This window comes from Trichogramma pretiosum, unplaced genomic scaffold, assembly GCF_000599845.2.
Source record: "Trichogramma pretiosum strain Unisexual culture from Peru unplaced genomic scaffold, Tpre_2.0 scaffold24, whole genome shotgun sequence".
NCBI classification, from domain to species: domain Eukaryota; kingdom Metazoa; phylum Arthropoda; class Insecta; order Hymenoptera; family Trichogrammatidae; genus Trichogramma; species Trichogramma pretiosum.
In genome coordinates, this window is record NW_019641611.1 from 1,672,659 (window position 1) to 1,697,871 (window position 25,213).

A 25,213-nucleotide genomic window follows, 5' to 3' on the forward strand; every position below is an offset into this window, starting at 1 on the left:
CACGGAGAGTAGAACAATTCTGCGTCAGATTATTCTTGTCAAGCGTTTATTGCGTGCTGCCACATAAGAGCTCCCCCTCCGCAGTTTACGAGTTTGACTTTTTCCCTAGAATCAGCACGTGTCATGCTTCTTAGAAGCAAAATTCACCTTAAGGCGAATTCGCGAATCGACAAATATTACACACATATGATTTACTTTGCTGCTGATCCTCAGGGCAAAGGCACGATGATAACTTATTGGCTAAACGGCGAAAAAGTCGCGCCAGAAATGGATAATAACAATACGTCGACGACTACGACGACGGCGTCGCAGCAGCAGGTCTTGCGCAGCGCGCAGGTACCTGCGATATCGACCCCTAGGCACACTCTCTACGCGGATCAGCATCGTAACGGTGCACCTCCGGCTCTGTCGCCGTCGCATCGCAACACGAACAATCAACAACAGCAGCCACAGCAGCAGCAGCAGCAAGTTACGGCCGGCGAGAGCATGCCGAATCACAGTTCCGATGGTGGAGCGAGTGCGCCACTACTGCTGTCCGTGGCTTCCGTTCCATGAACTGTTTAACGAATGATGATTATTATGCATTTAAGACGACGACGAGTGCATGCTGTGTTTGCGCGACTATCGTGTGGTGCCGATATTATAGGTAAACTGTTTTTCCTTTAGCTTAATTATTATATGTATGGTAGAAGCATTTTTGTACCGAAATAATCATTGCCTAGAGTTGATAAATTGATGTTTCAAATCTCTCATCGTACAATATTATTCTCAAAGCTTTTCAATCTCTTTTGTACAAAGATTGATTTAGTGTACTTCGTGGAGTATGGTTGGTTACTCCACAAAGTCGTCTGTACATATTTACATGAAATATTTGCAGTTAAAAAGTAAGTTTCTATTCAGTCTACTGCGCTGCAAAGGCAATTGCAGTAGTAATTCCAATGTACGAAAAAAAAACAATTATGTTTTTTGCCTCTTCTCATTTTCTGAATGCCAAAAAAATTGAATAATTATGAATCTATACGTATATAAAATGAACAAACACCTTATTCGTCAGTATTTTTTTCTTATTCATCATCGTTTGGTAAATTAGTCAATTACGTAGGTGTATTTTAATGTCGAGTGTACAATTGTGATCGTCTCGTATTTTAAATAAACATTTTTATTCACCTGCTGTTTTCCTATCGATTTACTAAAATATTAAGAATAATCATCGGAGAGTGCATCTCGCAAGCTCCGAATAATGTTTCAAAACTCTTTTAGCTCGTAAGAATGTGGTGTAGTTCAATAATGTAGACAGATTCAAAATATATTATTCTAATTTCCATCGATCGTTAAAAAACTTATTAAACTTTTAACGATAAAAATCTTGGGAAAAAATCTGTTTGTATTTGACTATAATGTTTATGGCTGTTTGATTCTATATTCAGAGTAATTGTGGACCAGAGAGCTGATGAATCAACGTTTGCATAATATTCTCATCCAAAGATATTTAGTGTAAATTATTTAATGTTAAGAAGTAAAAACTTTTAATAAAGAAGATAAAATAATTTAATGTTATTGAAGGTACGGTTAAAGAAAAATGAGTATGCAGTACAAAAAGTGAAAGTCTAGAAAAATAATTGAAAAAAAGTACAAGGAGAAATTGTTTGGAAAAGTGCATACTTACTCATTATTTTTCTTTACATAATTTTTGAAATGATGTAAGATTTTGGTTCAATAATAATCTATGCCATTCTTGCAAGAATTATCCATGATAGTGTCGTTCTCTTAAATTGTGTACAGTCACTTGTTCTCAAAGTCAATTTTATTCATCAATATTTTTAAATTGAAACAAATACCCGTCATGAAAAAACGAGTGAACGATATTTATAAGTAATTTTACAATCATAAACGAGAGTTCTCGAACGAGACGCACATATCAAAGAGCTTCCGTTTTTTTCACGCGACAACGCGTCCGCCTTTCTATTTTTATTTCACTTTCTTGATTCTCGACGCAGTGAGTGCATCTCTTCCGTCGCGCATTTTGTCATTGTGTAACTTTTCCTTGTTAAAAAAATTTTCTCTCGCATTGCTAATTCAAATGAAAGTTTCAATTGTGTGTCGTATTTTTAGACCTTTGCGTATTTCAAAATATATGCGACTATTAAGAATGGAAAATCGCGATTTGAGTTAAATATTAGGTGCGTGGGGGCTGGATCTTCACTTGAAAAAAACTTTCGGAATTACGAATTTTTTTTGTCTTATTACGCGATATCATTTACATTCCAATCTATAATCTGTAAGTAGCTGAAATGCTTAAAAAAAAATTTTCAAAATACAAAACTAATTCAAAAAGTCAGATGAGAATGAACGGTCCAAAAAGATTACAGAGTGTGTATAAAAAAATTAATCATGTTGAAGATCGTGTGAAATATATTATATGTGGAATTTTAAGAGCACTAAAGAATTATTCCTTAACGAGTATAAAATACCAAGTCATAAAATTGTAATAATGAATGTAATAAGAAAGTTTATCAATGCATGCAAGTTTTAAAGTGTATACAATTGTTGTCGTATAATATTATACGTCATATGCAGAATAAGTGTAAATTATATGCAGAAAAAATCGGTTATTCATTAATTTTTGGTGACTTTTTTCCAAGGTTTTCCAAGAGTAAGGAATGAAAAAGATCTAAAAAAGAATAAATGGGTGCCAGCCTATGATATGCATAAAATTATGAAAATAAAGTTCCATCTTTTACGAAAACAAATTCTTTTTTAATCAAAATCACCGATCTTTGTTCGATTCCTCTTCCTAAGAATTTTCATTTTTCGTTAGACATATAATTTGAGAGAATTTCGTATTCGTTTGATTTCATAATTTTTTTATTTCAAATTTTTCTCGAAAAGATTTACGGAGCTACGAGCTAATGAAAAAACAGAATCTCTTTAAAAAACTGCATTTGCGAAGATCCAGTCGAGATAAGAATTGACACGAGTGTAAATGCCTGGCTTGTCGGGCTCGCCACAACCGATGCCCCAGGAGACGATGCCCACACTGATCCAACGCCCGTTGCTCAATTGATGCATCAGCGGTCCACCGGAGTCACCCTGTGCAATTTGGAAACGTGAAATTTAAATCGTGCGATTTATTGAATCAATGAAAAGTGTATGTCCTCTAATAAATGTTTGGACTTGATTTCTTTCTAATTAGGTGACAACAGGGGGAACTGACCTGACAAGCGTCTCCGTTACCCTCGTAAGCTCCGGCACACAAGTTTTTCTCAGTTATTTCTTGGGTAAACTTGCCAGAGCAAACATCTTGCGGCCAAATTGGAACCATTACTTCCCTGAGTACATAGCTACTGGCGCCAGCGAACGAAGTCGTGCCCCAGCCTGCACACAAAGGTATGTATTTTTTTTTATTTCTTATTTGTAACAATGACCCATATCGGAGTTACAATATAGATATATAACGCACCAATGACAGTAGCCCGTTTGTTCTCGAACACAGCTCCCGCCGGTGGTAAACATATGGGCCAAATGTACGTATTAAATATCGTTGGCTTGTGAATTTTTAGTATGGCGATGTCATCTTTGTAGGTCGTGTGCACGTAGCCGCGGTGAATGCGAATCTCGACGACTCGGAAGTCGATGGCCCGGGTCTCGTTGGGGAAGCGCAAATCGTACTCTCCTAGACGAACCTTCAGCTCTCTGGGCTTGTTTCTACAGAGACATTGGAGGATTTTGTAAAATTGTGCACGTTTTAATGTTAAAATCATAGTTAGGCTTACCTGAAAACGCAATGGGCAGCCGTGAGTACGTGTCTGTCGGTGATGAGCACGCCACCGCAAACCTGCTCGCCGCCCTTGAGAAGAGCCGCGATCCAGGGATACTCCCGCGAGCTCGTGGGTCGTCCGCCGGTCACTCGGCTCTGATCGTGGGTACTCACGCCGCATCCACGGTGCGCCCGCGAGTTTCTCGCCAGGGTGGAGTTGCGATCGTCGTCCGGCAGGACAACGGCGTCGTCTCCTTCGACTGTGGAATTTCGGGCATTATTCGTGATTGAATAATTTTTACAAGCACTCACTCGATCGAGAAAACGCTCTCGAGACTCTCGGAACGCATTCGATATTTATTTCCAGTGACTTACTCGCAATTGCAGGCAGCGATCCGGCCAATCCTCCCACGGGAAGTATGTCGTTCTGACTATCTTCGGTCTCCTCATCCGGGCAGCAGACACCAACGAACCTATCGCGCGGAAAAAGTATGCCATGTATTTGTGCATAATATAAAAGTAAATGAATTTCACTCGACTGCTCGCATTGTGCACGCGGAGAGTTTCAAATGGCGCTTACATGCATACGTGAATTTCATTTAAATTTTTTCGTTATTTTTTTTTCCTTCATAGATCTTCGTACTTGACGAAAAAATATGAGCGAGAAAAATTCGATATACGTACTCCTTTTCGATGACGCACATGTATTGCAACATGCGAGGAATATTCGTTTTGAACGACTCGTCGGGGCAGCTGGACAAGTGCCTGCAATGTCCAGGCTTGCTATCCGGGCCTATGCATGGCTGATAACTTTTGCTAGTCTGTCAAAATCGAGCCAGAAATGCGTTGAAAAAAAAAATATTGACAAAATTAATAAAAACAAAAAAATTGGTGTATAATTACCGCCAGTCGTGCCGAAGGTACTGTTTTCGCTTCTGTCGCGCGTTCGTAGCGTTTCCATAGTTCGCTCTTTGAATCTAGCATAGAAAAAGAAAAAATATTTCACACATCTAACTATGAGTATTTATTTGTGCGATATGCGTCACGCTTGATTATCATTATCAATGGGTTTTCTTGGGTATAAAATTTTTTAACCAGTCTAAATAAATTTTAAATATATTTAAGGATCAGAGCGTATAGCTTCATACGCTTTACATTCGCTTTCATTCGTGATCGCTCAATATATTTTTTCGAATGTTTTTAATGAAAGGAGACATCTCCAAGGCGCCGAGCATATACGTCAATGACAGTATAATATGAAGATTCAAAAAACCAAAGAGGTTAACCTTCGGCAGTTTGAAAGATTCGCACATCTTGATCGGTGGGCGACCTTTAAAATAGCCAGTTTTGTTCACAATAATGAGGTCAACGTGACGAAAAGTATTCGAAAAGATCTTATCCCTGTTTTTTTCGACGTATTGTTTAGCTGCGAATTCAAAACTTGAGTTTGAAAATTCTACGTTTTCATACTGTTGCATCAAGTAAATGATTGCATAAAATTTGAGATAATCTTTGACTTTCGATTTCTCCTAAGCTTCATGTTTACAAAAAATAAAAATTAACCTTGACCAGAATTACTGGTTGGTCATGAGTGCGTTTCTACATTCACCGTACCATTATTTTTGCGACAAAACACTTTCTCGCTCGAAAAAAAAATCAAAATATTACAGCCATAATTTGAAATACTTGATTAACCACTTTCGAGTTTCAATCGCGATCTAACGACTTGGAATCGCGACGTAAAGAGCTCACGCTATACACTTGTCAAAAAAAAGTTCGCCAACAGAATGAACAATCAAACGATGAAAAGGTCGAGAAAAAAAAGACTTACCGATTCCTCGCACATGAGCGACGACGCCGGCCAAAAGCAGCAGCAGTGGCAGTAGATCTAGCCACGACTTTCTCATCCTACCGTTTAATGCCAAGTGTCGTCGTCGCGGCGTATTATGGCACATTGAGGCGAAAAAGAAGCGACTGCGGGGCCGAGAGTGACTATCGAGTGTGGATGTGTGTGTATGTGGGTAGCGTCGCAGCAGCCTGATGCTCATTCTGCGACGTCGTCATTTGGGTACGACCAGTTGCGAGCACTGCAGGCGCGCTTCAATTTTATCCGTCCATAGGTTGCATACGCAGCATATACACTGGGACTGCATAGCTCATAAATTATTCATAAGTTATGCATGCCCACTGGAGCAGAGTGTGCTGCATTATGCTCTATATGGATTTTTATATGCTCGAGTCTTCTAGAGATTCGTGCCTTTTTCAAGCTGTGTTTGGATTTTGCGATTTTATTACGTCGACATAACTTTTTGCTCTTAAGGATACATTTTTGGTATAATATAAAACAATAAGGAAAAAGTGCACTGTCGTTTAGTGAAAAAAATTTCTGCGTATAATCTTTTTTATTTCTTGTTTTTTTTTCTAATACGAGTTTTTAGCTGAATTGCGATCTTGAGTTCTTGGGAAAAAATAAATTTTTAGACTCTAGCCCGACATTACGATTACTAGGATAACTTTTATCACGATTGTATCATAACATAAACTGATATATTTTTTGTCCTTTAAATAAACGACTATTCGTCGAATTTCAGCTTATGATAAGACGTCATAACGTATTTGCGAAAAAATTTTCTATAAAAAAGTAAATGTATCACCTTTTGAAACAAAAAGTTTACTATGCTACCGAAGAAAGATAACCAGATAAACGACAATCAAACTTCCTCTCAGCGTATCGATGTATCATGTACCGGTCTAATTTAGCGTGTAGTATACTCCTGAAGGTCGATTTAAGTCAAATGAGATTTTGGCGCCACAAATACTGAATATCTCTAACATTGTAAAAAAAACGTTGTACCAAAAAAGAAGGCTGTTCATGCGGTGATGGGTCGAGAGAGCAAAACGAAGAGAGATGAACAAAAATCACTGTTAATTTATTTGCCTTTTTCAAATGGCAACTCGTACAAACGGGCGTTTTTAAATCTCGAAAACGGATTGTAATTAAGGCTCGCAGACCTTACCATCGTAAATGAGAAAGTATATATATGCTCGGGGAGAGCTGATTATTGTTTCGGAAGACAATACCTAGCAATTATCAAGTTCACTCTCGATTCCTCTCTTTCTTTCTCTTTCTCTACGTGGCTCTCTGTTTGCGCTATAGCTTAGTATCGACGAGTCCTTTTTTACGATTACGCTTACCTCATTACTTTTTGAAAACTATAATATATAGCATTAGATGCGTATGATAATAACAAGCATTAGCAAAACAGTTCGCCTAAGAGCATAATACATTTTTCATTGGGTTTTGAAAAAATGATGATTATCCTTCAGAAGCGTAACGTATCCTAGCGGCACATGGGACTCGTGCAGTACGCTTAGGTAATTCGATGCGCAGCGGCAGCAGCTTACATCGCATAATACATGCACACGTGCACTTTGTCGAAGACGACGATGACGACGAGTAATATGCGTAATACATAAAGTATTATATATAAACTGCACATGCGTACTTTTGTAATAAATGAACGCACAAAAATAAAGAAATCCATCGCTTCATCATTTAAAGTTAGAGTTAATGAGTACTGAGTACTTCGAAGTCTTTTTTCTTTTTCTCTCTCTAGTCCACTGAAATCTTACGCATATTATTTTATTAAATTTTCATAGATGTCGATGAGATTTCGTTTTTTCATGTTATCGACTCTCAAAAAGTGAACTTGGCACGCAAGTTAAAGTTAAAAAATTGCTTTTTGAAGAGTTGTATGTGTTCAGTTTCGATAATTACCCTCATAAAAATTGAGAAAGAAGCGCGTTTAAAAGTAACTATCTTTCCAACTATACATTTTTTAATTAGCTCATTGACTGTAGATGTCGCATTGCTAACCCGCAAGCGACCATATCAACTTCGGACGATATATAAGGAAAAACGTGCTCACTTAGCTATTTATATGTGACTTTACTGGGCGGCAGCGGCTTAAAAAGACGATACTCGAAAGCAAGAGAAAATGGAATATACCATTTGGTAATGTGTCAAGACATCACAATTGACAATTATAAAATTTGTTTACATTTCTTGAAATTATATAAAGCTAAATAACTCAATCCATGCACCCAACACTTGCTTCATCATTAAAAAGCTGCTGCTTTACATCGACACCTATAGACGAGGTAGAAGATAGCGCGAGATGCGACGCGCAGCCAGCCAAAGGCAAAGTAGGCACACATAAAAACTGCAGCGAGTCGTCGTCGTCGTCGAAGTTGCGCACAAATCTTTATAGGCAACAAGCTGAGCTCAAGATAACGGAGACACATGTGTGAGTGAGCGCCAGCAGAAACGAAAGCTTATCATTCCGCGTTCTCCTTCCGCGCAGCTAGCAGCAAAGAGTAAAACGTTTTATTGAGTTTCTTGAACCTTAATGCCGGTAGATGTGCGAGGGTACTGGAAAAAATGAAGGCTTTATCGTTTTCCAGGGATCATGCAAAAATATAGCCTGCTTAGATAGAGAAAGAGAGAGAATTTTCGTTGAGCTCTCTCCTATCGGTGGACGGGGGGTATAACGCTCATTTCCCGTTTGGGATTTTTAATTTTTTTGACAACTTTCAATAAATATTTGATTGCACAAGTATGGGCAGTTTATTATCATTATTTTTTAAAGAACAAAGAATAAGTAGTATATATTTGAACGAGTCATTTGAATCAAGATTGGTAGGAAATAATACTTGGCAAAGTTTATTCTATGAGGTGTGAAATGTCACGAGTTATTACAAAGTAAAAAATTACACTTTCTCGTCAGAGTAACACACTTTTGGAATATTAGGGTCATAGGTAATACGGACTTTAAAGCATATTTTTAATTTCCTTTTCGGCAAGCCAAAGGCATAAGAATAGAAAAAAAAACAAACAAAGTACAAAAAGCTATTTGTCGCGGGGTACACTTTGCGGGTCTATGTAAACGGGCTGTGCGTTTGGATCTTCCAAATCTTTTGTGTACGTGGTCAGATCTATTTTCTTCGTCTGCGGGTTGTATTTGCGTTCTGTATGAAAAAGTTTCTTTCCGATGACGAGGTCCTCCATCTCGTTGTAGTAAGGTCGGCCCTGAGCATCCGTGCCTGACTGGACGGTTCGACTTCCTCCGCGACGACTTGTTACTGACATGTTGTTGTTGCTCGAGAAGAAGTTGTAGGAGCCGCCCGATGAAGTTTGCGTTCCTGCGAATACGGAATTTTCCGAACGTAAAAATTAGAACACGTTTTTCTCGCATAAGCTTTAAAAAATTATGTTAACGCATGTATCGGTGCGATAATTTTGCTAAAATTTCAATTGTTATTGTGACCGAGAATATTTTTTATGATACGTGACTCATGGTTCAAACTCTTTTATGATTCTTTTATATTTTATGATTGAACAAACATGCCGCTTTTCTCAATCATGAAAATGATGTTTGTAAAAATGCGTTTTTCTGAAACGACGTAAACAATGAGCATGCTAAATCGACATAAATTTAGACCTGAAATTCAGTCAAAATCCAAAGTCTCGCGCCCAAATTCCCTTATCTTCGTTACGAAAAGCGATGGAGCTACAAAATAATTTAAATAATAAAGCGTGAATAAACGATCGCATTATTGCGTCTTTGATGCTAGAACATGCGAGAATTCCAAATGAATAAATTTATTATAAAATATTTTTACCATTTTTAGCATTTTTAATAGCTTCAGCTACTCGCTTATTAGCTTGATCCAATTGCTTTTGAACATTTTTGTGAATGTTATCGTTCATGCGCTTGATGTCGTCTTCGATGCCCGTACGCATGTCATCGACATCGTCGAAAAGGCTACCAAACAAGCTTGATGGAACCGACGCCACCTGACTTTGGTAAGTGCTAAAGAAGAAAGAGTTTTTACTTTAAAATGAAATGAAATATATTTCGTTGAAGTTTGCCACGGGCTGAGCAAAACATTTTCATTTAAATTGAACTGGCACTCAACGAGTCACAAACTCATTTCGAAATGTCGCAATTGTTATTTTAATGCTCTTGTTGAAACTGCATCCGGTCAAGAATTTAAAAATCGAGTGTTGTCGAAAAGCAGAATATGTTCTTTCAGTATAAAATTTGATAAAAATACATTTTATAATTAAAATCGCATAATCAACATGTACGCAGTGCGTGGTAATAGTACGACAATTCGAAAATTTATTCTTTTTTCATTAAATCCCGTGTTTTACTTTCAATCTATTAGAAACTCGATTAATTTAATCATCGAAATCCAATGAATTATAAAAAAAAGAAATTAAACTCACGCCATCAGCAAGGTTGCTACGAAGAGCCAAGTAACCGAACCCATTCCGATTGCTTTATTACTTTTTAATTCACTTAGCTGCACTTGGATCAAAGAACTATCTCGAAAAAAAAAGAGTCACCGAGTTCTCTGCACCAATCAAATCAGTAAAGTCTAGCTGGCTACGTGTCCGCGTGTCAACTAAATACTTGGCGGCTAACAATTGCGGCTCATACGTTTGTGCATTGCTGCTGCTGCTGCAGGTGTATCGAGTATCGTTTCCGTGTGTGAGTCTCCTGTACGTCCATGTGTATACAAACACTCGTATACTGTCTCGCATTGCCAAGCTCGCAAAGTGTGTTGTATGCGGGTGTCTGACGTAGTCGCTGTCGTCGACGGTATTATATTATGAAATATATATCGAACGGCGTCGTAAATGCAGAAGAAAAAGAGTACTCGAGACGAGGAGCGGAAGAAAACTAATTGAAATTTTTACAATGGGCCTTTTAAACTGTGAAATTTAACATTTAACAATAGAACTTCCATGGAATCGCGCGCGATAAGTAACACGGCGTAGCACGCAGGGCGCAAAAAAATATCGGCGATGATGCCTCAAAAATACGATGACTCAATCGCCGAGGCTTACTTTTATTACCTTACCTATTCGTATGCTCTCGACTTAGAGCTTGTATATAGCTAAAGAGATCGAGTTTCCCCCCGCGAGGTCTTTCGAGCTTTGAGTCATAAGTACGATGTGCATCGAATGTAAATTATAAGTATCCTTACAGTCTTAAGAACGCATGGAGTAAGTTTCGAACCCTTACATGTACGTCTCCCCAAGGATTTTATTATGTATTTTCGGATCCTATAACTATAAACTTTGTGCTTTTTTGACGTTCATACCTTTTGCATCGAGGCAAAAGGAGACTTTAAGCTCCGCACTTGACCCTGAACTCAACAAACATATCCTAACAAGTAGCTGAAAACTTTTTACGTTACTTTATTATCGTAGTTTCGTTACCAGCAAGTTTTTTTTTCTCTATGCAAAAACGTCGAGGCAATTGAATCCGAGCGCGCACGTCTGCCCCGCACGAGTACAACGAAACGTCGGGAAAATTGAATTAGCTTTGCGAACACAATATACGTAGTTATACATTTGAAATACGAGTAATTTTAATCTAGTTATATAGTCGAAAGGTATTAAGCCCGTGACTGGAGCACGAACGAAGCTGAAAGAGCTCGGTCGGGACAATTCACATCAAAGTTGATTACAAGACTGCTGGAAGATTTCGAGTTATTTGCCGAGACTCGCGGGCATGGATACACATATCGGAAAAGCTAAATACATGTTTGGTGCAAATGCGATGCGCACGAAACAATGCATTAAAAGTATAAAATCGATCATCTGGCTGGAAAGCTCCAGTGTTTACCCGCGCGAAATTGCCTTATCGCTGGCTGCACATACGTATACGTACACGCGCGCGTCGCAGAAATAACAAACTTGTCTGTCTCTCTCTCTCCCTCTTGGTCACGCGGATTGTCAGTGCGAAATTTATCTAACTGACACATTCGCGGAGTGTCGCGCGCGCGGGGATATCGTATGCAATGCAGTAATATACGTATGCAGTACAATATCGAGACGCGATACGGTCGGCAGCAGCTCTCGCTCACGACCAAGAGGGGAGCTCGGCAACTGTTACGTATCGCATTATTTTCCCTATTATTGACAACGACACAGATTTGTCATATTTTCCATGCACGCAACAAGTACGCACGAGGCACGGAATTGTCGACTTGTCGCGAGAGAGGCACGCATAAAAGAAACGAGTTTTCGGCAGCGACTCGTAGTACAGAGCACATAGACGCGTAACGTTTGAAAGATTGCGCCACGATCGGCGCGGCCCGTTAAAAATCCCGAGATTCTGGTTTAGAATTATTTCAGGCAGCTATATTCCTTTCGCGGGGGCATTAAAAGTCTACTAATTTTCATCAAAGTCAGGCGATAATAAAAAGAAGCTGTTGTAGCTATAAAAAGCCTCCCCCTATATAAATCCTCGCACATATTATACGCAGGTAGCGAGTATACAGCATTCGGCGCACGGAGTGATTAATGGCGCGCGAATACGTAGCTGTATACATCGAGTAGCGCTAAAACACAAACAGCATACGTGCCATACGCGAGAACGGCTCTCTCGGTGGAATATAGCGAGCGAGGAGAGGTGTTAAAATTCGTCGATTGTATTCTCTCTCTCTCTCTCTCGTACATGGATTATGTGTAGCGAGCTCGCAACTATCGCGGCAAATGTGTAACTAATAACGACGACGATGACGACGACCGACGTATTGTATATAGGTTGGCAACTGCGCGAAAACCTCGCTGCGCATACGTAAGATTATTATGTATTTCTCTCGTGTGCGCGAGCTGCAGGTATATAAGGTACTGATCCTCGGGCAAGGCCAAGCGAAACTAGTTTTCTAGCGAGCGCAGGGCATTATGTGCGCGTGCAGTTCTCTCCGTGTGTTATATACGTGTGCTACGCTCGTATTTCCTTATCTGCCCACGCCCATCGCAAATCGTTTCTATGTATACACACGTACGAGTTTGTGTATAGCCCTGGGCGCGCAGGTAAGACGAGAGTTTTTATTAGAAATGAGCTCTGTTGCTCGGGGCCCCCCGGCCCTACCCGAGAGGCTCTCTTCCCTAACGGATGCGGAGATATTGTATACACATCGATACTCCCAATTGGCAAAAGTAGATCGAGCAGCGAAATCCACCTCGGCACCGCTCGCGAGTATATGAATCAAAAAATAGAGACAGCCCGACGACGAATGCGTTAGAGGCTGTTTTGCATAATGCATTGGAGCAACTATTGTGGGGGGGATATACAGAGTCTGGGCCGTCGAGTCGATCCACCGGTTTTTCACCCAAATAGTAGAGCAACCATCCATGCAGCCGGCCGCATGTATATTGTATACGCAAGCGTATTATTGTCCTCTTGGGCCAGGCTCTCTTTGCCAACGCTGCAAAACTGGTTTCACTGCTTCTTCTTCTTCTTCTTCTTTTCCTTCTTCTTTTTCTTCTTCTTTTCCTTCTTCTACTTCTTCTTCTCTTGCATTGAGTCTTACAAATACTTTATCATCGCTTTTAAAATCTTCTGTTGTACTTTTTCCTTTTCTTCCTTTTTCTCTGCCATCCTCTTTGATTTTATCCGTGGGTGCAGCAGCCTCTGCAACACCCCCTCTTTTACGCGGGCTGATTTTCTCGTGCGTACCAATGAATTATATCGAAAATTTAAAATTCACAAATGAAATGATCAAGGCCCTGGCAAAGGGCGGCCAAGTCGCTGTGTAAATAGAAATCAATCTCACGAAACATGGAGACTTTTGTCATCCATCTTTCGGGTCCGATCGATCCTCGCGCATCAATCACGCAAGGCTCGTCTCTCTAATATAGCTGTCTATGCAATAATGATACAACGCTCGGCTTTCCGGCAATTTGTAACAGTCGACTCGCTGCGTTTGGCCCCAAAGTTTCGCTCGACTATCCTGCAGCGGCACTTCATTAGGCTTCGATCATCAAACGCTCGTTAATTTTCACGCGCGATTCAGGACTCGGGATATCGACAAACAATTCCTCTTTTATTTTATTCTATTTTTTTTCTCTCGTTTCCACATCGAATATCAAAAAATCGTTATTGCCTCGTACATAAACGTTCATTAAATCCAAATTCACAATCGCACATACGCGTGTAATTTCGATGAATCAATACTCAATACACTAGCTGGACCAATAATACAAATTCAGAGAAAGCCCCGGAGGGCGCGCGACGTAATTACGCTGGCATTAAAACAACATTTACATTTACATCTAATGGCAATTCGGTTGCGTTGACAATGAGCCTTATCGTATATTAAGCGAGCTAAAAAAAGTCGTGAATCGTCGCTTTCACGCGCTCTTTTCATATTTAAAATTGTAGCCCATTCGTTCATCTCGCTACATATCACGTATGTATAACATTGTCAAGGAAACAGATGCGGTTTTTTTGTCCTCGTCTCGGTCAATTGAAAAGCTCTCGATGTTTGTTTCGAGGCGTCGTCAATTACGAGCGTCTTTTGTGCTTATACTCGCGCGCTCCAAACATTTCGATCAGTATTGTACACATTTGGCGTGTATAGGTTTCAATTGCGAGTCACTGATCGAACCCGAACGTCAGGCTGATAAATTCAATCGTTTACGTCGTTATTATTGTGCATCGAGCACAATATAGAGACGTCGTCGCGTTTAATTTATAATAATACATGCATCGATACGCCTCGAGTCGATCGAGTGCTGCACGCGGTCAATCAATAACGGCTCCTCGTCAGCCTCCTTTGTGTCGATGCGAGGAATATTTTTGGCGAGAATCGTCGAGTTTGCACGGCATGCATGCAGGCGTCGCGCCGAGTTAGAGCGCGATAAAAGCCTGGACTGACTGTCCGAAGTCGGAGTGTCGTCGTGGTCTTCTTTGCTCGCGCGCGCGTGTCGGGCCCAATAAAACTACACGGTCCCCTTATCACATGCGCCCCGGTATAGCCTCGCCTCGGGTCACGACGATCTCCTGTACATCGTGTATTTATACGTATAGAGTCGCCTGCGAGTCTGGCCCCTGGACGATCGGCAACCTGGCCGACTTCGGAGCTCTTAAAGAGACGCACGCTACATGTATAACCGACTTGCGCATGTGAGTGTACGTGTGTGTGTGTTGTGTATACCACAAGTGCCTCGTCAGCAGCAACGAGGGGCCCGATGAACCAATCGCGCGCGTTTCTTTCTCCGGTCTCTCGCTCGCGCGCTCCCTGCGCCTCCTTGCTTTATGCTGTAACGTATACACACGCTGCTTTCGTCGGCCGGTTTTGCTGTCGCTTTACACAACAGCAGCAGCAGCACCACCACCACCACTACCAAACACACACGGTACATACACACACACACACACAAGACGAACGCCGCGAGACTGTCGATCGTACCCGCGCGATTCAGTACCCGACTACCCGTGCGCGCGCGCGGAGCGCATTTTATGTACACGCATACATTAAATTTGTAGCTCTGTCTACTGCTCTCGATTTGTTGTTGTTGACTGCGGTGTGGCGGTGGTTTGTTTACTCGTTAGTTAGTTTGGTTCTTTAGCTGCTACATTGCTCGCGGCTCGTTCTTGTGCCTATATCTGTAATATTGTATACAAAACGATATAAAAGTGGTGCCGTATAGCGAGTGCATGAAATAAAACGATTGTGATGATGCGTATTATCGGCACGATGTGCGGCTCTTTATACAGTGTGTTTGTGCGATACGACGATGATTTGTGCCGCCGCTTCTTCTGCTGACCGAGAAGAACCTGTTGTACCTTCGACTCGTGCGCATGATATACAGGATTACTCGGCAGAGAAGACGATGATGATGATGATGATGCTTATGCCGCTGCTGTTGGCGCGAGTTGTTTAGCTCTCTCGTGCAGCGCAGCCTCCGTCTTGTCTGTGTGTGTGCAAACACAGCCGATACTCTGTATAAGAACGCACGCGATCGAGCGATATACGCGAGCGGGGACCTACGCAACTTTGGAAGCGCATCGACCTCTCCGCATAGTCCACGCATTTAATACTCCGAGCTCCGAGCGCAGTTCCTCGTTTTTAGCATTGGTGAGTCGATATTCCCCGCATTTATCTGCTTGTATGCGTATCTTTGGCCAATGGGACGAAATTCGGAGCATGAGTTGGCCATTCGAGCGTGTCATACGAGATGATTTTTCAGTCGAGGCTCCGCACTTCATGCTGTTCGCTACGAAGGAGACATATCCATCTATTCAGAAACTGCTATGTACACACTTGACACTACAGTACTACACACACACACACACACACACATGCGCGCGCGTATATGCCACGCCAACTTTCGCGTATTGTCGTAGCGACTCATTTGAATTTTAAAACTATATTCTTTGCTCTATACACAAACGTTCGCGAGAGATATTAATGTATGAATGTGTAACATAGTGCTTCGTATACATTACGGCCACGACTACACCTGCCAATCGAGCGACGAGACGTTCGCGCTTTTGATTTTTTCGTAATACCAGACCCAGACTCTATTATATTTGGATTATAAGCCGAAAACGTATGGTAAAAAGTCAACGGCAAAAAATCGACGCTCGGTGGAAAAAAATCGCGAGCAAGAGCGTGTAAAATGCTTCTTACATATACCGTGAGTTGTATCCATTGCATACATTGCCTCTAGGAAATAACCAGTTTCGCGCGGACGATCTGGCCTCCCCCTGCCCCTTTTCACCTGTGCATATTCTTTCGCGTGCATCGTTATTATCGTGGCGCGGGGCCCTTTTTTTACATTATTTCCTATAAAATTGCGCATGCGAGAGAGCTGCTATATGGGTATAATTTTGCGGGCTCGCTTGCCCGGCAACAAAACACGTGCAGCACTGCGCAAATCCGTCGTGCGTATCGACGCACGCTGTTTCGAGCGAATAAATTCCTCGCGTTGCAGATACATGTACCTATATACGTTCAACTTTTCCAACGGGCAGATACAAAAATTCTTTCTGTCTTTTTTTTTGTACACACGTACACAACGCGAAAGCCATGCCCTGTATCATGTTTTATATAATATACACGACATACGACTCGAGCGAGCGGGCGCGCGCGGGCGGATCGTCTGAGGTGAGCTTCATTGTTTCAAGCTGTCATCGTTTTTTTTTCTCGTCTCGTCGTTGTTTATGTTGACTCGGCGGACGAGATCAAAAAGAAATTCACTTTTTGAATTATGTGCGACAAAAATTAGAAGCGGCCAAGTCGGACGGTTTGTCGTCGTGTTATTGTAGTCGAACGCTTTTCACCGCAAGCGCATCCGATTCACGTGACCAAGGATACGATAGTAAAGTGAAAACATTTTATCAAGGAAATTAGTTTGAGCAAACGATAGACGTATCATTTATTAAGGGGATAATCTTAAACTTCCGTCATTGTGTACGTGTAACGTTACGAGCACATATGCTGGCATCGTGTGAATGTGTGAACGTACGTGCATGTATGTGTATGTATAAAGAGTATGTGTGTGTGAACATGTCACCGATCGTGATGCGCGAGGATTTATTATGTACCGCTATTTTTGTACATCGATATCTTCTTACAGTCATGCTCTTTTTTTTTATAAACTTTTACGATTGTCTCGTTGTCGCTGAATCATTCACGCGAACGCAAAGTTCAAAAAACCGAAATCTCGAGCCTGCTCTAATTAAGCCATTGCGATATCGAGCCGCGCGTGACATAATGAACCTAATGGCTGTTTTCTAATGGCTCTTATCGATAGCGGCTGAGATATCCAGCGAAAATTCAACGGTATTATCGAAGCCTGCCAAATAGATGCGTGTCGAGTTTAATAACGTCCAAAGCGTACACGCCTGCACGGAAAATCAAAGATCAAGATGTTGGTATAAGAATGCGCGCCAGCGAACAAGAAACGCACGTATAGCTCCGCATGCAGCTCGCCCAAGAGTCCGTGCAGTATTATATCTCCAGCGTATAAATCGGTTATTTTCTAACGGGCAACTGCAACTGCAACTGCACTGCACGCGCCTTATCTGCCCTGCAGAGTCTACTACGAGCTGCTCTTCGCGCTTAAATACATACTGCACTGGCTTTTCGAAGAGAGCTCCATCTCTCTCTCTCGGCTGCGAGAGCTAATGTAACGTCGTATATGACAAAGTTATCTCGAAGCCTCGACTCCACTCGGTATAATGTTATTTTATACGCGTCGCGCGCGCGCGCGCACCACTAGGAACGGTATAGGTGCACCAACGAGCTTTAACGTGTAAGTACGTATGTATGCGTTACGCAAACCGAAGCGCGAAGCCACTTCAGCTGTATAACTGACTGCGGCCTCTTATCGGTCTAAGCCCGTGTTTATCGGGCCGAAGATTAGATTTTGTCGTCATCTTTCGAGTCTTGGGGACAAAAAAAAAAAGAAAAAGAAATTAAAACGAGATACAAGAAGAGCGAGCGCTATGAAAAACTGCGAGGCTGCTGTGTAAGTTGCTTTCGATGCTACGCGACTTTTTTTTCTTTATTTCTTCACTTTTGTTTGGAGAAAGCGCAATTTTGTAGTGTTGGAAAAGTATAATACAAGAGGCGCGACCTTGCTCGCGTTCGCGAGATCATAATTATAAACACGTTTTTCGAGTGTAAATCGAACGTGTCGCTCAACTTGCTATAAGGATGCCTCTGCTTATAAGTCGATTAGCGTCTCCGACACGCAGAATAAAACATTGGAAGGTACAGTAAATCCGAAATTCGCGTTCTATATACACTTGTTACAAAAAAACCCCTTCAGTCAGGAGCGCTCGAGAGTGTCTAGCAGCTCTGAATCCACTTCGTCATCTTTATTAAGTGTACGAGAGAGGAGGAGATGTTTCTAACGGCTTCCAGCTGAAAAACAAATTTATCCTCTTGCTCTCGCGTCTCTTCGCTATATTAAAATCTCTTGTATGTATCTCTCTCTTTCTTTGCGCTATATAGTTTCTAAACAGAGACTCATTAAAATCATCGCATTCGAGCTGGCACTGGCGGAGGGAAAGAAAGAGAGAGAGAGAGAGATACATGTATTTATTTATATTGAAGCAAAATACTCTCTACATGCAACTCGCGCGACTATTGTCCCTTTCTTCTTTTACGAAGCCAGAGAGTGCACGAGCGAGTCGTTGTCGTCGTTGCTCGTATACTGTAGTAGTAATATACATACGCAATACGTTTGCTTTTTCTCCTCTCTTTATCTGTTGCGCTGGCTGCGTTGCTGCTCCTTTTTTCGCCTCGTCTTCTTATTTCGCTGCTTCGTATTTGTTTCGTTGCTTTGTCGCCCTTTCTCTCTTTCTCTCTGTCGCATGGGCTCGCTCTGCATCGTCTCCTTTTTGCTCGATTTTAATTGCCGCCCGCGCCATCCAATGGCTTCGCGATGCTAGTGCGGATTTATTTACTTTTTTTTTTTCTTCAACACCAACGTGCCGAGGAATCAATTTTTTTTTCCTTCGCTGTATATTGGCCTATTGCATACAAGACGTGTCGCTGCTTAGGATTAGCGTCGAGGTTTTGTGATCCGCGTGGGTGCGTTTTGGCGGGCGTGTGCGCCAACAGCTCCCTGGATTTGTCTCGTCTTTTGTAATATTTATAAATATACATGTATATGCACGCAGCGTCATGCTGATTCTCTCCAAGTATTATTTCGGCTAAGATGGTCCCGAAGGCATCTAACTTTCTTTGTTGCCCGTCATGCCCATTTCAGCTTTTTTTATCTTCTTCTTTTTCTCTCTCTCTCTCTCTCTCTCTCTCTCTCTTTCTTTACCATTCACCTTTGAGTTATCAGTCTCTATTTGCATACACACACATACACACACGGGCCTTTTTCATTTAAGAGCAGAGAAAGAAAGCTTATAGCCGCGTTCGTGTTTTTTGCGAGCACAATGCAACTTGTACGCGATCTATATGACAATGTATATGCTGCGCGCGGTCAATTGGATATTCACAAGGTGAACTTCCGGCCTTGCTCACGTGCATTATGGCTTCTAATATGTAGTGGCACATGGGTCTCGTGTAGTTTCGATTAACGAAAACTTATGAGAAAATATACTATCAAAACTGCTTTCGCTCTCCCTCTTTCTCTCTCTCCCATATGCTTCAGTAACGCGCGATAATGAACCGCTATTATATTTATTCATCAAGCATGTGTTATCTTTGTTAACTGAGGCACTTTTGTACATCGCTTAGCGTACATAACCCCTGTATCAAGCCAAGCGAAGAAAAAACAATTTTTATCCAGAAACAAAACGTACGTGCTGTAAAGTTTAGAGCCCATTCTCTCTTTCTTACTTTGATTGTATCCAATACAGCTACTTGTAGACTTCATCCTCCCACTCGCATGTCCTTTTTTTTGTTTTTTTTTTGTACATCGAAGAATCCCATTCCATAGATCTTGGACGTGCATTAGCGCGCGCGCGAGTGGAACCCGTTTCTTCGACTCTCCAATAGACGTTTGCATGTATCTAATCGTGTGTGCGACTTGCCTGAGAGACTAGAATATTTCATTCCGGGCGATTTTTGCGATTTGTCGCCATCACGGCATATTATGCGCGGAGAAAGCTTAAATGCCGCGTGGCTATTAGACGTTCTTATTATGCAGCTTCACGATTTCGCCTTCTTTTGTCGACATTGATTTTTTGTTACGTGGAATTTACGTGTCACGATTTTGTTCAGCGTAAACTGCGTTTAAGATTAACTAAAATCGCCATGTTGAGAGAGAGAGAGAGAGAGAGAGAAGAGTGAGATTGTGCATGTGTGTGTATACGCGAATGAGAAATAAGCTGCGATTTATTACAAGCGCCGATTCATCAAAGTCACGTGTGCGCGTAATGAGCTCGAAATATCAATTGCATTGTAGTTTTTCAGCGTCTAGACTCATGCACGCACACACTACGTGCCGAGTATCGCGACGCAAATTCTAATCCATACGCTGTAACAGCGACGAATTTCGATCGGAATCTCGATTCACGTTCGTGCATGACCTCGAGAACTGATGAATCAAAAAATAAAATAAAGAAATTAGCCATCTCAAGGTGAACGCAAACAATATCGATGATCTCGTTCTGGTGCGCGAAATCACTTGACGATCGATAAAAACATTCTCGATTGTGTTTTTGAATTCGTAATATACCTGCCTGCAACGCTGCTTATCCGAGCGTTCATAACAGCTGCAGTCGAAAAAAAGTGAAAAATACGAGAACTCGAGATCGCTGCTGCTCCGAATCCAATCTCACGACTTCGAGGCTTAATTTCGATCGTAATATAGGATAATATTTATCTTGCTCTGTACACAGTAGCGGCAGTCATGGTGCCACGCACACACACATACGATGTGGCTCTACTAGCTCGCACAGCTGTACCTAAAAGTCGAGCGATCGAGGCTATTTTTATGAAAAACAATTCGCGAGAGCCAGCGGTGTATTATTACACGTATCCTAGAAAATACGATGATCTCGAGCCTTTGAAAAAATACGAGACTCTTTATGCCCCGTATCTTTCACTCATTATGCTATCTGAAATAATATCGTTGGTACTCTCCGCTGTATATATACGTACGTATGGCTACTCGATGTCTCGAGATAAAAACAAAAAAAGAGTCGGCGATGGAAATGTAGGCCTCGTACAGTAAGTTCGGGGGAGTCGAGGGAGAAAAAAAAGTGTATCAAGCGTGACCAACACGTGTCGAACATCTGCAAGTTGGATGCAGCAGAAGCAAACGGATCGTCCCGAGCGTTTGAGACTTTTTTGTTTCGTATTATATGTATACGACTCAAAGGGGTTGTTGTAGAGCGCAACATGTGCGCGAGGCTAATCTTTCAGGATGCTCGATCATCGATGCATAATACATCGGCCACAATTGAATTTGTCCCAGTTTCCCAATTCACTCGATGACAATGGGGCAGGAATGAATTTGATTAATAGCGCGTCGAGTGGTGGGTGCGCCCGCGCAACTTACGTGTGTGTACCGCGACTGGCGACGCTGCCGAGATCGAGAAGAAAACACAACACACAGCACAGATATATACAGGCAAATATTTAAACGACCCGCGCTGTATATATATGTGCTATAAGTATTTACGCAGACGCGTGGTGGCTTCGTTTTACGATCATCGTCATGCCCGAGCTCGTAGTATACGGCGCGCCTGCAGTGTCCTATAAATTTTTGCAGAGCCGGGCTCGCTCGCGCGGCCTACGGCGCAAAATTAACACCGATCTCAAAACTCGTGTTTATAGCTCCAGCTGAATTTTTTTTTATACCAGCACTGATACGCAAAAGAAAAGACGCACCTAACGGTACTAGACTTTGAAAATCTTCGCCGCGCCGCAGAGAGCCAGGAAAGCCGTGCGCTCCATGGCAAGGAAGTCGCTTATTATAAGCCTTTTCATCGCTAAACGCGGAAAGCCTTCGAGAAAGAGAGAGAGAGCGAGCTTCCACTCGAGGGCTAGCTTTTTTCTTCTTTACTTTTTTTTTCATCCGTTTTTGTACCGCAGTGCACCACCAGCTATATAGCGCTTTAAGTACAATGTCGTGTTGGACTCGCCTCAAACATTCGTACATTATCGCGAATACACCGCGCTTGATTTATGAAGCGGACGAATGAAACAGCTCGTAATATTTTGATTTTGAGCCGTGATTTATCATTGATACGCGCGTACGGCACGAGAGGCCCGCAGTCGTAACGAGCAAAATCAATTCGTTCGCGATAATTGGGAGTCCGTGCCATTGTCCGCGTACATATTTATTCTCATTGCCCTTAGCATCTCTCTCTCTCTCTTTCGAGCGCACGAGCGCGAATCCTCGTTTGTTTCGCTCGATTCGAGTTATTATTCCTCCGTTATTTTTTACTTTTTTTTTCTTTCATTTTTCGAAAAGCAACAAAAGATGGCTATTTCTTCGAGACAAAAAAATATACATACTGTACGCACGCGTGTAGAACATTCGATCGAGCGAGAAAGATAAAAGGACGCGTTTTTCGAGCCTGTGCACTTTTTGTATAGCACGTGCGCGCCTCGTCCTAGTCTGGCAGTCCTATTCTTCTCTCTCTAGCATCCATGCTATTGGAAAAAGTTTCTCTCTCTGTTCATGGATCAATTCGTCATCCCCGCGTTTGTACGGCCAGTGGGCCATTCTCTCTAGGTTGGGCAGATATACACTAGGGTGGTTCGATTTGCAAAAATTTTTGAAATCCCCCATGGTTGCACTGAATTCTCAAAATTCAACTCTCTACATGAAGAAAGCCGCCCGCAGAATTCCCATAAGTGATGGGAACCGGTGTCAACTGATTTTTGAAGTTTAAAAACGTGGTTTGAAAATTCACCTAAATCAGAGGATAAACGATGAATTTCCTGCGGTAAAAAAAACTTTTATTTAAATATTAGACAATGATTTTTTGTGTATTTTTTAACGCAGAATCGAATGCCATGCGCAGATTTCTGATAGAATTGAAAGTTCAGACTGAAAATGGGATTTTTCAAGCTGAAAAATCGAAATTTTCGAGTAATCACACTTTTGAGCGCTCAGGAAACGAACAGAAAAAATTGTAGACATATAAAACTCATGAATTTTGTTAGGTTTTTTTATGGAGAATCCACTCATATATATATCAATAATATTTAAATTTACCAGCGCATGTGAAAATCGTGTTTTCCATTTTTTCCCCTCCTGAAAAGTCGAAAAATCAGCGAGCACTGAAGCATGATGTGCCATGATCGCGCACCGATTCGCGCATACTCTTTGATTGTTTAATATACATTGTATATTATACAAGTTATCGTGCTACTTGAAGTATATTTGCGTTTGAAATATGCGTGCACGAAGATTTTTCGACTTTTCAGGAGGGGAAAAAATGGAAAACACGATTTTCACATGCGCTGGTAAATTTAAATATTATTGATATATATATGAGTGGATTCTCCATAAAAAAACCTAACAAAATTCATGAGTTTTATATGTCTACAATTTTTTCTGTTCGTTTCCTGAGCGCTCAAAAGTGTGATTACTCGAAAATTTCGATTTTTCAGCTTGAAAAATCCCATTTTCAGTCTGAACTTTCAATTCTATCAGAAATCTGCGCATGGCATTCGATTCTGCGTTAAAAAATACACAAAAAATCATTGTCTAATATTTAAATAAAAGTTTTTTTTACCGCAGGAAATTCATCGTTTATCCTCTGATTTAGGTGAATTTTCAAACCACGTTTTTAAACTTCAAAAATCAGTTGACACCGGTTCCCATCACTTATAGGAATTCTGCGGGCGGCTTTCTTCATGTAGAGAGTTGAATTTTGAGAATTCAGTGCAACCATGGGGGATTTCAAAAATTTTTGCAAATCGAACCACCCTAATATACACGTTTGGCCTACAATAGAAAATCCTTTTTCTGCGAATAGGTAGATCGACGCGCCCTTCTTAAAAGTGCCAAATAAACGTCCGACTCTGCGCCCTGCCTATAAATACCGTTAAATCTCTCTCTCTATAACGCTCGATGTCTGCGCACGAAGAGAATACATATAACGCGAGTCGGAGAGAGAAATTTCATAAAATCTAGATTAAATCAACATCGAGCCAAGAAGGAAAGTGAAAATTTTCCCATGCATACGTTAATTATCCTTGCACATTGTCGGAAAAAGTGTGTGTAATCCGTTAGCGCATCTTTCCGTTGCATCGTGCGCGCATACGGGGTGCACTGCTGCTGCCGCTGCAGGTGCAGAAAAGCAAAGGGTCAACGTTAACCGGAAACTCGAGTGCTCGCTCGCGCGCCGTGTGCCACATCTGCAGAAAAAATCCACACCAGCTCGTCGAGCTTATCCCTCGTATATAGAGGTATAGCTCGAGCATAATTACCTATTCGGAGTCAGGCTCGTGCATGCTCGTGTGTCTATACGTATACGTAGTATGCAATCTCATCGGAAAGCAAAATTGACTGCGTTAGCGCTGCTTAATATAAAGGCGCACGTTGCACTGCCCTAGTATATACTCTATACAGCTCTGCTTTCAGAAAAGCTCACCTCTCGCACCGTATGTTCTGCGTCTAGTCGGATCTTGCGAATGTACACGTGAGCACGCACGCACATACACACACACCCTTCATGAGTGAAACGTATGCCAGAGCCATTGGAAGGCTCCTGAAAGACACGTGTGTATGTGTATTAGGTGGATGGCGCGAGAGCGAATGTTTGCGCTCGAGCTAGTCAAATAGATTTTCACCGTACGTATGTGCGATGCTCTGCGCGTATTTCTGCGCGTGCGTTGATTTGTATACACGAATCTTCTCTGTAAGTCCACATGTTGGTAGAATTCTAAATTTAACTCTCGATGCGCGAAAGAGAGCGAGGGTAACGAACGCCCGATCGACTTTTTGCCATGTGCAATTTAACATTTTGACACTGAGGGAATTTTTTAATAAGAAATATGACGCTTTTCTAACGCGTCTGAGTATCTCGTGCGTCATTCTTGCTTTGAACTTGAATGTGAAACGTCATTTTTCTCATCGCGGTTCTCCGGCGTAATATAGCGTCCTCTGTAAGTCATGATTTTATTCATTGGGAAACGCATCGTTCGCGCGATCGC

At 41.6% G+C, this 25,213-nt stretch overlaps 4 protein-coding genes across 8 annotated transcripts in view; 2 read left to right on the forward strand and 2 right to left on the reverse strand.

Annotated features, from left to right (window-relative positions):
* The window catches only part of LOC106648159 (atrial natriuretic peptide receptor 1), a 68,749-nt gene extending 65,772 nt beyond the window's left edge, over window positions 1-2,977 (forward strand). For 3 of the 4 annotated variants that reach the window (XM_023458674.1, XM_023458675.1, XM_014364842.2), the window contains one exon: window positions 214-2,757. In XM_023458674.1, coding sequence (XP_023314442.1) covers window positions 214-555 — 342 coding nt within the window. In that variant the 3' untranslated portion in view covers window positions 556-2,757. Of the gene's footprint in view, window positions 1-213; window positions 2,758-2,889 lie in introns of those variants that run through there. The other variant, XR_002763446.1, reaches the window with a different exon arrangement.
* Window positions 2,848-5,685, reverse strand: LOC106648242 (proclotting enzyme-like). Its single transcript, XM_014364973.2, has 8 exons — window positions 5,589-5,685; window positions 4,661-4,734; window positions 4,442-4,578; window positions 4,133-4,230; window positions 3,774-4,017; window positions 3,461-3,705; window positions 3,215-3,375; window positions 2,848-3,090 (listed from the first exon to the last, which is right to left on the reverse strand). Exons 1-8 carry the CDS (start codon window positions 5,662-5,664, stop codon window positions 2,929-2,931), a joined length of 1,197 nt encoding a protein of 398 aa, XP_014220459.1. The 5' UTR covers window positions 5,665-5,685; the 3' UTR covers window positions 2,848-2,928.
* Window positions 5,686-8,354: 2,669 nt separating this feature from the next.
* On the reverse strand, window positions 8,355-10,632 carry LOC106648275. The gene is made up of 3 exons (XM_014365030.2): window positions 10,050-10,632; window positions 9,440-9,630; window positions 8,355-8,959 (listed from the first exon to the last, which is right to left on the reverse strand). The coding sequence occupies exons 1-3, from the start codon at window positions 10,091-10,093 to the stop codon at window positions 8,667-8,669; spliced, it is 528 nt and encodes a 175-aa protein (XP_014220516.1). The 5' UTR covers window positions 10,094-10,632; the 3' UTR covers window positions 8,355-8,666.
* A 4,436-nt stretch (window positions 10,633-15,068) lies between these two features.
* LOC106648204 (semaphorin-5A) overlaps window positions 15,069-25,213 on the forward strand; it is a 52,215-nt gene continuing 42,070 nt past the window's right edge. For both annotated transcript variants that reach the window (XM_023458607.1, XM_014364907.2), the window contains exon 1: window positions 15,069-15,703. The gene's annotated coding sequence lies outside the window, so the exon portion shown is untranslated. The remainder of the gene's footprint in view (window positions 15,704-25,213) is intronic.